Consider the following 12,091-nt stretch of genomic DNA (forward strand, 5'->3'; position numbering starts at 1 on the left):
TTTGTGAAATGAATTGATTTCAACTAATACTTTTGAAATGTCTTACAAAGTAACCTAGAAGAATTATAATTATTAAAATAATTTTCAGTGTGTAATTAAAAATTCTATCACAGATCTGAAGATTAAGAAAAACAGTAAGAAAATACAGTAAGAAAAATCTAAGTGTGGATACATTAAATTTAATTCTTCCCCCTTTAAAAAATAGTAAACAAGGTATCATGCCGGGCTATGCTTACCAGTGTCATTGGTAGGCTCAGATGAGAGTGGTTTTGGAGCTGGTGTATTTTGAGATCTGGCAGCAACCTGAGACGGAGATGAAGATGTGCTGTCTCCATTAACTACGTATGAACAACTTGAGTTTGAGACTAAGGTGCTTGTAGATACATGATTATTTACTTCATTAGTTCCTTCAACAGTCAACCTTTAAAAAAAAGATGTCTTATTTTAATGGAGTTAAATGAATTAAAACAACTTGTCATCAGAATTTCTATCTGAATTAGGAACTTCTTGACATGAAAGCAGAGTGAGAGTAATAAATTAAGAAATTATTTTCTGTTGCAAGCATATCCACTCCGGCAAAAAATGTAATCAGACATACACATATTCTAATAATAAATTCAATTTCTCAAAAACAAGGATCAAGGGGCCAGAGAGGTGGCGGTAGAGGTAAGGCATCTGCCTTGCAAGCGCTAACCTAGGAAGGACCTCAGTTCGATCCCCCTGTGTCCCATATGGTCCCCCCAAGCCAGTGGCGATTTCTGAGCGCAGAGTCAGGAGTAACCCCTGAGTGTCAAATGGGTGTGACCCCAAAAAACAAACCAAATCAAAACAAAAACAATGATCAAAGCATGTTTTTTTTTATTTTAAGAGTATTGTTATTCTAAAATGCTCCAAAAGCATGTTTAAAAAAAAAAAGACAATTAAATTTAGAAATCACTTCCTAAATATGTCAATTTTATAATGAAAAATAGCTAAGTATTAAAATTTGTACTGAATAATGTAAAATAAGCTGAGAATGTATTCAAAATTGAATATAAATTATTATAATTTATAATAAACACTAAATAGGTGGTTCACTTTTGGATTTTAATTTTAGCCTGAATGACATTTACTCAAAAGACAATTATTTAACATCTGTCTTTAAAATAAGTTAAATATTTTCCCCTGTCAATGAGCCCTTGTTTAAAGGAGTTAATATTACTTAAAACTGCTAGCTCTGACAAGTTCATTTATTTTGTTCCTTTGTTGACTGACTATCGTTATCTTACTTATTTATCTCACACCTTTATTTGAGCAGGGCTAGTATGCTTAAGTAGCTGAACTAAGATCTGGCACCAACTGGTTACCAAAAATAAAGGGGAAAGAAAGAACTGAATGCAACCCTCCTTATCCTATGACTTACATATTTGGAAGAAGTAGTCAGGAAAAGTTGGGTCAGAAAATGCTGAAGAAAACACTTTTTTTTTTGACATGTACATTGCTTTTTAGAAAAACACCTGGCAAGACAGTGATTAAGAAAGCCAAGCAAAACACAAGAAACAAAATACCTACCGGTACCTTAAATTCTAGTGATACAGAACAGATATTTGATTCAAAATGTCTTACTATGTAGTAATAGATTTCAAATTGGAAGTGTTTGATTCTAATCATCTAAAATAATGTCTCAAAACTTAAAAGACATATATGCACAGACCAATAATAAACACAAAATAATATTTATTTCAGTAAATATGCATCTAAAAGACATATTCAAGTGTTCTACTTAAGACTACTTAATGGTTACTTGAAAGGTATTAGAATACTTAAATAAAGGGTCACAGATTGCCATTTATAACTTTTTTCAAATATAACAGGTGAGATTATATCAATGTTCTTGCCAACTCATTAGCAATTTGTTGCCCATGCTGCACATAATCTGGTTCTACTGCATAGTAAAAGATATCAAGATATAAATTCTAATGAGCTATCTCTCTTATAAAAGAAGTAGTGTTTATATATAGCTATATCGTGGACACATTCACATTAGGAAAAACAAAACAGAAAAACAGACGACAATCTGCTTGATAAAATCTATATGCAAGAGTCATAAAGGACAAGTCTACTGAGACAAAAAGTAGATCATGAACTGGGTAGAGAGATGCTCAGGACTTAAGAGTTTCGTTCTGATGGTGATAAGAAGGTTCTGAAACAATTGTACAGCTCTGATTACTTTAAAAAAAAAACCTCTGAAATGTATATTTTAAAAGGGTGAATTCATGTGCATATCTTGATAAAACTTTTTTTTTGTGTGTGTGTGTGGCTTTTGGGTCACACCCAGCAGTGCTCAGGGGTTATTCCTGGCTCCAGGCTCAGAAATTGCTCCTGGCAGGCACGGGGGACCATATGGGAAGGTGGATTCGAACAGATGACCTCCTGCATGAAAGGCAAACACCTTACCTCCATGCTATCTCTCCGGCCCCTAAAACTATTTTTTTAAAAGAACTTGTTCCCCCTCTTAATTGAGGGGGGTAAAAAGTGGATAGTACCAAGGGCATGCAGTCTCAAGACCACTGAGTGAAAATAAGAAAAAAAGATCAGCCCTAAATGCACAACCCAAAGTCAACAACAATAGACTCAAGAGATCCAAACTACAACAAGCTATACACAAAAGGGACCAGTTACTCTGGCAGTCCAGGGGACTATGGGTGGAGGTATAGGATGCATGTTGGGAACAGGGGCAGTGGGAGGTCAACACTGGTGGTGGGAATGGCCCTAATTCACTGTCACTATGTACCTTAATTATAACTGTGAAAGACTTGGAATTCCCATTGGTCTCAATTCTCAATAAAATTATTTAAAAAAACAAACAACTACTTTTACAAGGCTAAAGAGATAACACAATGGGCAGAGTGCATGGCTTTGTATGTATTAGGTAAGGTTTAATGCTTGGCCCCTCATGGCTATCAAAACTACCAGCAACACAGTAGAAACTGCCCCCATTCAAGAATAGCTCACTGGGTAGGGCCCAAAACCTCTATATACAAAAACTAGTCTCATAAGACTTGCATGTGATATTAGGTAGAATCTTTCAAATTGTATACAAATTTATTTAAATTTAAATAAAATAATTCACATAAGGAGAATGTTGTATTATTTTGCTGAAAAATAAACAAAAATAATTACCTGGTAGTTCCTCTTGCTGAAGGTTCTCCATTTTCATGTAAGGCACCACCATTTTGCTGTATTTCTACTAACAATAAGAAAAAGAGAACAGTTTTTATATACCTCCCTCCATACTTTTTTTCTTTCAGACTTTATAAACACACATAAAATTAGCTTACTGGCTGGAGATGAGCTACAGTTTGTTAGATTTTCTTGTTCAATCATCAATCCATCAAGAACAATTGTTAATTCACCCGTTTGCACTATGCCATTCTTATTTTCCATGGAGAGTTTTAATTGTTCTTTTACTTTTTCCACTAGAAAAAAATATTATGATTTAAAGATTTTAGCACACACATAAATGTTACAGAAATCAAAATTATCAATAATTATTCTAATAACTATATCTAATGGCTACAAGCAGAAGAAACTATTTTCACTATCAATTACTGGATAGTTATAATCATCAGTAGTAGACCTACTACTATAAGCAGATTAAACCCTTTCACACCAAAATTGATAACTGCTTTTTCCTTAACACAACAATAAATTTCAAGGGCTGCAGAGATAGTACATGGATAGGATGCTTGCCTTGCTCAGTCAGTCTAGATTCGATCCCTGGCACCACATTCAGCCCCCCAGGTCCTGTCGGGAATTATCCCTGAGCCCGGAGCCAGGAATAAGCTTTGAAACCACCATGTAAGGCTCAAAAACCAAACAACAAAAACTCATGCAGCACATTAAACATCAAGAGAATATAAATGTACCTCAGATAATAAGAGTAGTCACTGTATTAACTTATTTTAAGCCCAATGCATAACATAAGACATGGCTCATAAAAACTTTCTGCATTTAGAATCAGGATTTTTAATATTAATGTCAGTTCTAGTACTACTGTACTGTAAACCTCAATGTCTTCAGTACGAAACAAAAATAGGAGCATTAAACTAAGAAGAATGCCATAAAGTTCAAGTGTGAAATCATAAATAGTATAGAACAGCATGTCTAGTATACAGTAAACATACAATAAACATAATACTGTGACAAATGCTTACTACTTTTTATATAAGGCCACACTTTCCTCTTACTAGAATATCAAAAAAAATTTTTTTTGGAATGTGGGTCACGTCAGGCGGCACTCAGGAGTTATTCCTGGCTTTCTGCTCAGAAATCGTTTCTGGCTGGCTTGGGGGACCATATGGGATGCCGGAATTCAAACCACTGTAGGTCTTGGGTTGGCTGTGTGCTAGGAAATGCCCTACCGCTATGCTATCTTTCCGGCCCCTAGAATATCAAATTCTTACATAAATTCAATCTCTCTTGCCCCTTAAATTTTATCCCAGGGAATATATAAGAAATTAATTAGTGTGATATTCCAAGTGCACCCACCCATCATCTGCCCTCACCCTCCCCAATCCCAGTCAAGGCTAACATGGCTACAAAATAATTTTCTCCTTTAGAAACCACAGGAACACAGTTTGGATTCTTGCACTGAAATCACTCTGGAGTGGTTTAGCTGCTGCCCAAACCATACCATGCTAATATCAATTTAATCCTAGTTCTAATCCTAATTCCCACAAATACCCACAAAGGTAACCAATGAAGTAATAAAATCAAATAACCCTAACTTACAACCAGAAAGGTGGCAGAACCAATGACTTGAAAGCCTTCTTAGAATCCTCTAATGAAACTCTAAATAACTATTTAGTAACAACAAAATAGGTTGCAACAGCTACGACAGGGAAGGAATAGAGCACACAGCTGGCTTCCCAGAGAGCTCCCTGGTGAAGTCTTGAATGGTGAAGTAGAAAGACTCAACTCCAAACTGCACCAGAAGCGATGAGGAAGCAGTACAGAACACCACACTGCACAATAAAGCATGCTATCAGAAATGAGCAAACACAGTAAGAAGTGAGAACTAGGGGCCAGAGAAATAGCACAATGATAGGGCATTTGCCTTGCATGTGGCCAACCTGGGGAGGAACCCGGTTTGATTCCCAGCATCCCATATGGTGCTCCAGCCTGCCAGGGGTGATTGCTGAGTGCAGGGCCAGGATCGAACCCTGAGCACCACTGGGTGTGGCCCAAAAACCAATCAATCAATAAATAAGTTGTTTTTTTTTTTAAAAAAAGAAGTGACAGAACTAAAGTTTGGTATGTGAATTTAAAAATTCAAAGGAAGGCCTTGAAAGCGGAGCAACAGCAGCTAAGGATAAAATCAGTATGTTCTGAGGAGAAGAAGAAAGTGGTAGAGGAGGTAGAGGGAAAGGAGAAGATGCAAAGGAAGAGGAAGAAGAAAATGAGGAGGAGGAGATGAAGACGACAGAGGAGGAAGGAAGAAGACATGAAGGAGCAGCAACTGTAAATAGGAAATGTAAAATGGCAATGCAGTTACAATGATGTCATATGGATGGCCAAAATCCAACATGGCTGTTTTCTTATAAAATGAAGACATTTGGACAGAAATGCAGACAGGGAAGATGATATGAAAACTAATTAAAGATAATAGCCACTTACAAGCCAAGGAAAAAGTTCTCAGATGATACTGACCCTGCCAAAAATCTGGTCTACTACAGCTTTTAGATCCCAAAATGATAATAAAACATATTTCCAATTTTCAGACTGCTCAGTCGGTGGGATGGCCCTGGAAAAACTATGTATCTTCCAAGTATAAAAGAAAACATTACTAATCACTGAGAGGTGTATAGGAAGCTACTATTATAATTCAGATTATTTCTGTCAAGTCCCTAGACATTACAACCTTCCTACAAAATCATTGAGTTTAGTCTAATCTTTGTATGAAAGATAATTACTACATTTGAAGTTTAATACAGAATAATATAACAAAATTGGAAGCAAGCTAAGGTGCTTATCATATATAGTTTTGAGTCACAATGTACAGTCTTGCAGGGATGGCTCTGAGGCTAATGCATAAAGCAAATTTGAACAACCATGCTGTCCTCATGTGCCAACCTGAGTCATTTCCAGAGTCCTAAAGCCAGGTATGTGAATACTAGTGCAAACCAGGTGTGCAAGCTCCAGTGAACATGACAAATGAAGATGTGTCAGCACTGTGACTAGTACTCCAACATCTGGCAAGCATGCACAAGCATCTCAGGTCTCTTCAGCAGGTACTACGACCAGAATGCACACAAATATCACAACTAAAGGGCTGAAGCGATGGCACAGAAGTAGGACTTTTACCTTGGACAAGGCTAACCCAGGACAGGCCTCCGATTGTTCCTAGGCGTCCCGAGCCAGGAGCAATTTCTGAGCACATAGGCAGGAGTAGTAACCCATGTGTATCACCAGGTATGCCCCCCCCCCAAACAAACAAAAAAATCACAACTAAAGGAGATCAATTTCCAGTGAGCACCAATGTAGAGTACGTAAGTGCTGCAACCAGATTCATTAGCCCCAGAAAACCTTGTAACTTGGTATATGTGTAATAAAACCTGGTCGGTCATCACAAAAACAGGGAGGTGAGAAAAGTTTTAAAAATGTGATATACCATAAAACTATACTGTAGTTTACGCTTATAAAAATTATAAAAACCAGCTACCACTGAATTATTCCAGGATGTAAATTATTTAACATTAAGAGAATGAAACAAAACTAAACTAAAATGGAATAATCCCAACTGTTATACATATAGTCTAAAAAAAAAAGCCTTAGCTTTTTATACTGCAATTCTGTATAAATAAAACTGTGAACAGTATGCTCATCATTTTTTTTTGTTTTAAGACATGTTAAATAAATAATAATTTAGTAATAAATGGGTATTAATGAAAAACTGAGATCACTCTGTAAATCTGTAATTTTCAGGAAAAACTTGCCAAGATGAATGTGATTATCCATCTAATGCCATATAGAAGTACTTTTAGGTAATAATGAAAGTTCTCTTCCAAAAGAATAAACTAATTATGATTTCTTTTGTTTTTTTAAACTTTAAGATGTTTTCAAAGTGTCTTAAGTTTTTTGTTTGATGTGAAGCTTTAAAAAATATTTAGATATCTTTAATAATAAATTATTTCCCTCCTTTTACTTATTTTTATAATTATCATAATTTAGATAACATGGTCACAGCATTATTAAAGCTTATGGTTCTGATGTAGACAGTTACTTATATTAAATCAAGTTTTAAAGAAACAAGTTAGAACAAAAAACTTACATTTTCTATTGTGTAGCAACAGAGCTTGTTTCAAATCTATAGTTGCCTTTCCTAACAAAGCATCTGATTTTAAAGTATGATGACTGCAAACTCGAAATTCCAATGTAGTCTGTGGGGTCACATTTCTGTAAAAGTTTAATAAATACAAAGTCTGTCGTTATTCTAAATTATAATTCCTAATAAATCATTTACTTTAATCTTTTTTTGGGGGGGGGTTTTGGGCCACACCCGTTTGATGCTCAGGGATTACTCCTGGCTATGCGCTCAGAAATCGCCCCTGGCTTGGGGGGACCATATGGGACACTGGGGGATCGAACCGCGGTCCATCCTACGCTAGCGCTTGCAAGGCAGATACCTTACCTTTAGCGCCACCTTCCCGGCCCACTTTAATCATTTTAAAGGTCTTTAATTCAGTTTAGTTGAGGCAAAATACTTGTAGCCAAAAGCTTTTTATAAATAAAAACATTTTTAGAACTTAAATAGCTATTTTTTCTAATTAGCAATACATGTGATTATAAAATGTGACACTATTTCTTTTTTAAGATTACTGGCATTCGATGACACTATTTCTAATTTAAAACAATTCTAAAGCTTCAAGACAACTGATAGCAATAGTTTAAAAACATAATTTTTTTTTTGTCTTCTTCCAGCAGAACCACACAACTCAAATCATCTTGTTCTGCCTCATGAATTGAGGGGTAAAATAAAAATGAATGGTACCAAGTCCAAACAGTCGCATGAACATTGACTGGAAATAAAAAATGATCAGACTTAAACACCAAACCCTAAGTCAACAACAACAGAATCGATACCCAATCTACAACAAGGTATACAGAGAGGGGAACAGTTACATTAGCCCTGGGGAAGGAGGGGCAGAAGAGGGAAATATGGGACACATGCTGGGCAAAGGGGTGGAGAAAGACCAACCCTGGTGGTGGGAATGGCCCTGGTTCATTGTCACTATGTACCTTAAATATTACTGTGAAAGATGTTTTTCACTTTTGGACACAATAAAAATTATTTTAAAAACATTTGTAACATAACTCAGAAATGCCAAAATTAAAGTAACTGATTATGTTTTCAGTTTTACAAAGCAGTGAGATAAAATTCAGTTATATAAAATTATTTTATATGGTAAGGTAAGGATTATTATGCCTGCTCTCATATAATTTTAAAAGAATAGTATACACTATGATCAGACATCTCTCTCTCTCTCTCTCTCTCTCTCTCTCTCTCTCTCTCTCTCTCTCTCTCTTTCTAATCAGCACCCTCCCCCATAGATTCCATATACAAGATACTTACATAATTAGCTGCTCATCCCACTTTGGGTTAGAAGAACTACTGGATTTTGCCGTTTTCTTAATTTCTCCATCTACAACTACTTCTGTATAGATTGCTGTTCCAAACCAGTTCTTCTTTCGCTTTAGTTTGGCACTAGAAACTACAACAAACACGACAATCACTTGAAAATAAATACTCTTCAAAAGCAGTATTTTCTACTAAGTCAAAAAATAGAACTTGTTCTGTTGACAGAACTATTCTTGCTGACAGAATAAAAAAAATACATGCACAATAGGTTATATTATGCCTAAAACAACTGAAATTTGTGTTACTAAAATATAATTCACACACTTTGCATATTATCTATTCAACCTATATATTTCAAGAGTTTTAGTTTTAATTACACAAGCATAACCAAAATCAATTTTAAACATACTATCTGCAAACCCTGCGCCACTATGCAGACATCCTATTTCCTTTCCAAGCCTTCCTATACCCCCTATTCCCCAGAACTTTAAATCTATTTTGAGTCACTTTAGGTTGGCTAACTGTGGACAATTGATATAAATGTATTAATAAGTTTGTATTCCATTTATTATTGGTTTCTATCACTTGGCAGGTTTTCAAGGTTTATACACAAAAGCTTAAACATTTCAAGGTGTATCATGTTTCAATAATTATTTTCCTTATGATGAGCAATATTCTATCATATTATATATTACCTTTTATTTTTATTCATTCAACATTTTATAAGGATTAGTTTCTCTTTTTAACTATTATGATCCTGGGTCAGCTGCATGTAAGGCAAATGCCCTTCCGCTGTGCTATCTCCCCAGCCCCAACTATTATGATCAAAATTAATTCAGTAGGTTTTGTATGGATGCATTTTCATTTGTGCATGTATCTAGAAGTGAAAATACTGGACCATAGAATGACCAGACTATTTCCTAAAGTGACTGCTTTAGTGGCTAGAGTGGATAGTACAGTGGGCCTTCCATGCTGCTGACCTAAGTTTGATCCCCAGAACCCCATATGGTCTCCTGAGCACAGCCAGGAAAGATACCTGGCCTCTAAGTAACTGTTTAAGATTTCTAACAGTACAGAAATATGGAAACCCATGTCTCCACATCCTTTACAACTATATGAATTTAAAAGTACACTATGGGGCCAGAGAGATAGCAAAGCAGTAGGGCGTTTGCCTTGCATGCGGACGACCCAGGAGGGAACTGTTTCGATTCCTGGCATCCCATATGGTCCCCCAGCCTACCAGAGGCTTTTTGTTTGTTTTTTGGATCACACTTAGCTGCACTCAGGGTTACTTCTGGCAATGAGCTCAGAAATTGCTCCTGGCAGGCACAGGGCACCATATGGGATGCCGGGATTCAAACCACCATCCGTTCTAGATTGGCTGTGTGCAAGGCAAACACTTTGTCGCTGTGCTATCTCTCCAGCCCCCAGATAAGACCTTTCTATATATGATGACAGCAGGAGAGGTCAGTACAGGATGATATAAAATGCTTAGGGAGAGACCTTTCAACAGAGAGCATCATTAAAACTGGGCATATCCAGGGCTAAAGCAATAGTAAAATACAGTGGGTAGGGTGTTTGCCTTGTAAGTGGTCAACTTAGATTAGATCCCCGGCATTCCATATGGTTCCTTGAGCCTGCCAGGAGTAATTCCTAAAACCAAAACCAGCAAAATCTGAGCAAAAACCTGGCAAAAACCCCAGCAAAACCAGAGCAAAAACACTGGCAAAAAGCCCAGCCAAACAAAAAGGGCATATCCTTGTGTTAAAAAGAAATAACACAGATGTTATCCTTCTTTCCTTCTCTCTCTCTCTCTCTCTCTCTCTCTCTCTCTCTCTCTCTCTCTCTCTCTCTCTCTCTCTCTCTCTCTCTCTCTCTCTCTCTCTCTCACACACACACACACACACACACACAGAGATGAAATAGAGACTGTTCATTGAAACCTAAAACAGATGTTTTGCAGAAACATTGTCAAATTTGCTTAATTTAAGCTCACTGCAGCACTATTCACAATAGCCAAAATCTGCAAGCAAGCAAAGTGAGTATCCAACACATGACTGGATGAAAAAACTGTGGCATGTGGAATATACTGACTTGGCTATAAAAAAGATAAAAACAGGCAATTTGCTGCTAGGTACATGGATTTGAGGAGTATCAAATTGAGTGAACTTTACTCAAAAGGAAAAAAATATAGAATGATCTCTTTCATAAGAGGGATACAAAGAAACATAGTAATGAAATCAAAGGCAAAAGAACCTGAGAACTGGTCTTCAGAATACTGTTACTAAGGGGGCAATTGGGGAATAGGTGGAAGATATAGGGAGAGGACCCTGAAATAATGGTGAAAATTGAAAATTTCCCACACTCTGATGGAGACTGTGGTGTTAGGATGTTGTATGCATGAAACTTTATAAATAACGATATAAAACAGTTTCTAAAATATAAAAGCAAAACAACCCCCCAAAAAAACAATGTCAAAAGACAAACAAAAAGAACAGCAGAAAATATTTGCAAGAAAAACAGATATTAATAATTGTTCAAAATAGAATTTAATCTATTAATTAATTTTAATTAATCTTTAATTCAGCAAAAAGCAAAACAAAACAAAGACAAAAAAAAAACCCAAATTTTAAAATGGGTCAAAGCTCTTATAATGTCACTGAAAAGGATAAAAAATTGGGAAGTAACCTGACAAAGAGACTTCACATTATAAATTATCAGTGTCAGGGTAGAAAATTCCTAAATATTTGATCTGAAGAAATTCACAAGTCCCAGAAGTCTCTACCATGTGATGTCTCTGCATCTCACCTTCAGATTACTGAAGGAAAAGGAAAAGTACTCTCCTAATTGCTCGGAACAGGCAGTTATGAAACAAGACTACCTTAGAAATGAGGATTCAGGGGCCGGCGCGGTGGTGCTAGAGGTAAGGTGTCTGCCTTGCCAGCGCTAGCCTAGGACGGACTGTGGTTCGATCCCCCGGCGTCCCATATGGTCCCCCAAGCCAGGAGCGACTTCTAAGCACAGAGCCAGGAGTAACCCCTGAGCGTCACCGGGTGTGGCCCAAAAACAAACAAACAAAAAAAAAAAGAAATGAGGATTCTGTCCTTTTAACTCTCCTTTTTTCAAGATAAAGGGGTAAAATATTTAAGGCAAGCAGAGGGCTATAGATGGGCTTTACCTATAAAGTTTAATTTCTTTCCTGAAATTAGGACTTTCCTATCCTTTTTTGTATTCTGTTTTTAGGGAAACACCCAAAAGTGCTTGGGGCTTACTCCTGGCTGTGTTTAGGGATCACACTTGATGGGGTTTAGGAGCCATGTGGTCCTGGAGATTATAGGAGGGTTAGCTGTCTGCAAGGCAAATGCCCCATCTACTGTACTCTCTCCAACTCTCTACCTTCTTATGGCAAAACCAAACAGTCAAGGTGATTCTAAACACAGAGCACCTTCAAAAGACAATGTTAGTATTAAG

The 12,091-nt window shown here is 36.6% G+C and overlaps 1 protein-coding gene across 2 annotated transcripts in view; it reads right to left on the reverse strand.

Annotated features, from left to right (window-relative positions):
- Positions 1 to 12,091, reverse strand: part of WWP1 (WW domain containing E3 ubiquitin protein ligase 1) — an 88,266-nt gene that overhangs the window by 57,994 nt on the left and 18,181 nt on the right. Inside the window, exons 3-7 of one of the 2 annotated variants that reach the window (XM_049782143.1) lie at positions 8,615 to 8,753; positions 7,313 to 7,437; positions 3,321 to 3,458; positions 3,163 to 3,226; positions 237 to 421 (exon numbers count right to left, since the gene is read on the reverse strand). In XM_049782143.1, the coding sequence (XP_049638100.1) occupies positions 237 to 421; positions 3,163 to 3,226; positions 3,321 to 3,458; positions 7,313 to 7,437; positions 8,615 to 8,753 (651 nt within the window). Of the gene's footprint in view, positions 1 to 236; positions 422 to 3,162; positions 3,230 to 3,320; positions 3,459 to 7,312; positions 7,438 to 8,614; positions 8,754 to 12,091 lie in introns of both variants that reach the window. The other variant, XM_049782142.1, reaches the window with a different exon arrangement.

The sequence above is a fragment of the Suncus etruscus genome, chromosome 10 (assembly GCF_024139225.1).
Source record: "Suncus etruscus isolate mSunEtr1 chromosome 10, mSunEtr1.pri.cur, whole genome shotgun sequence".
NCBI classification, from domain to species: Eukaryota; Metazoa; Chordata; class Mammalia; order Eulipotyphla; family Soricidae; genus Suncus; species Suncus etruscus.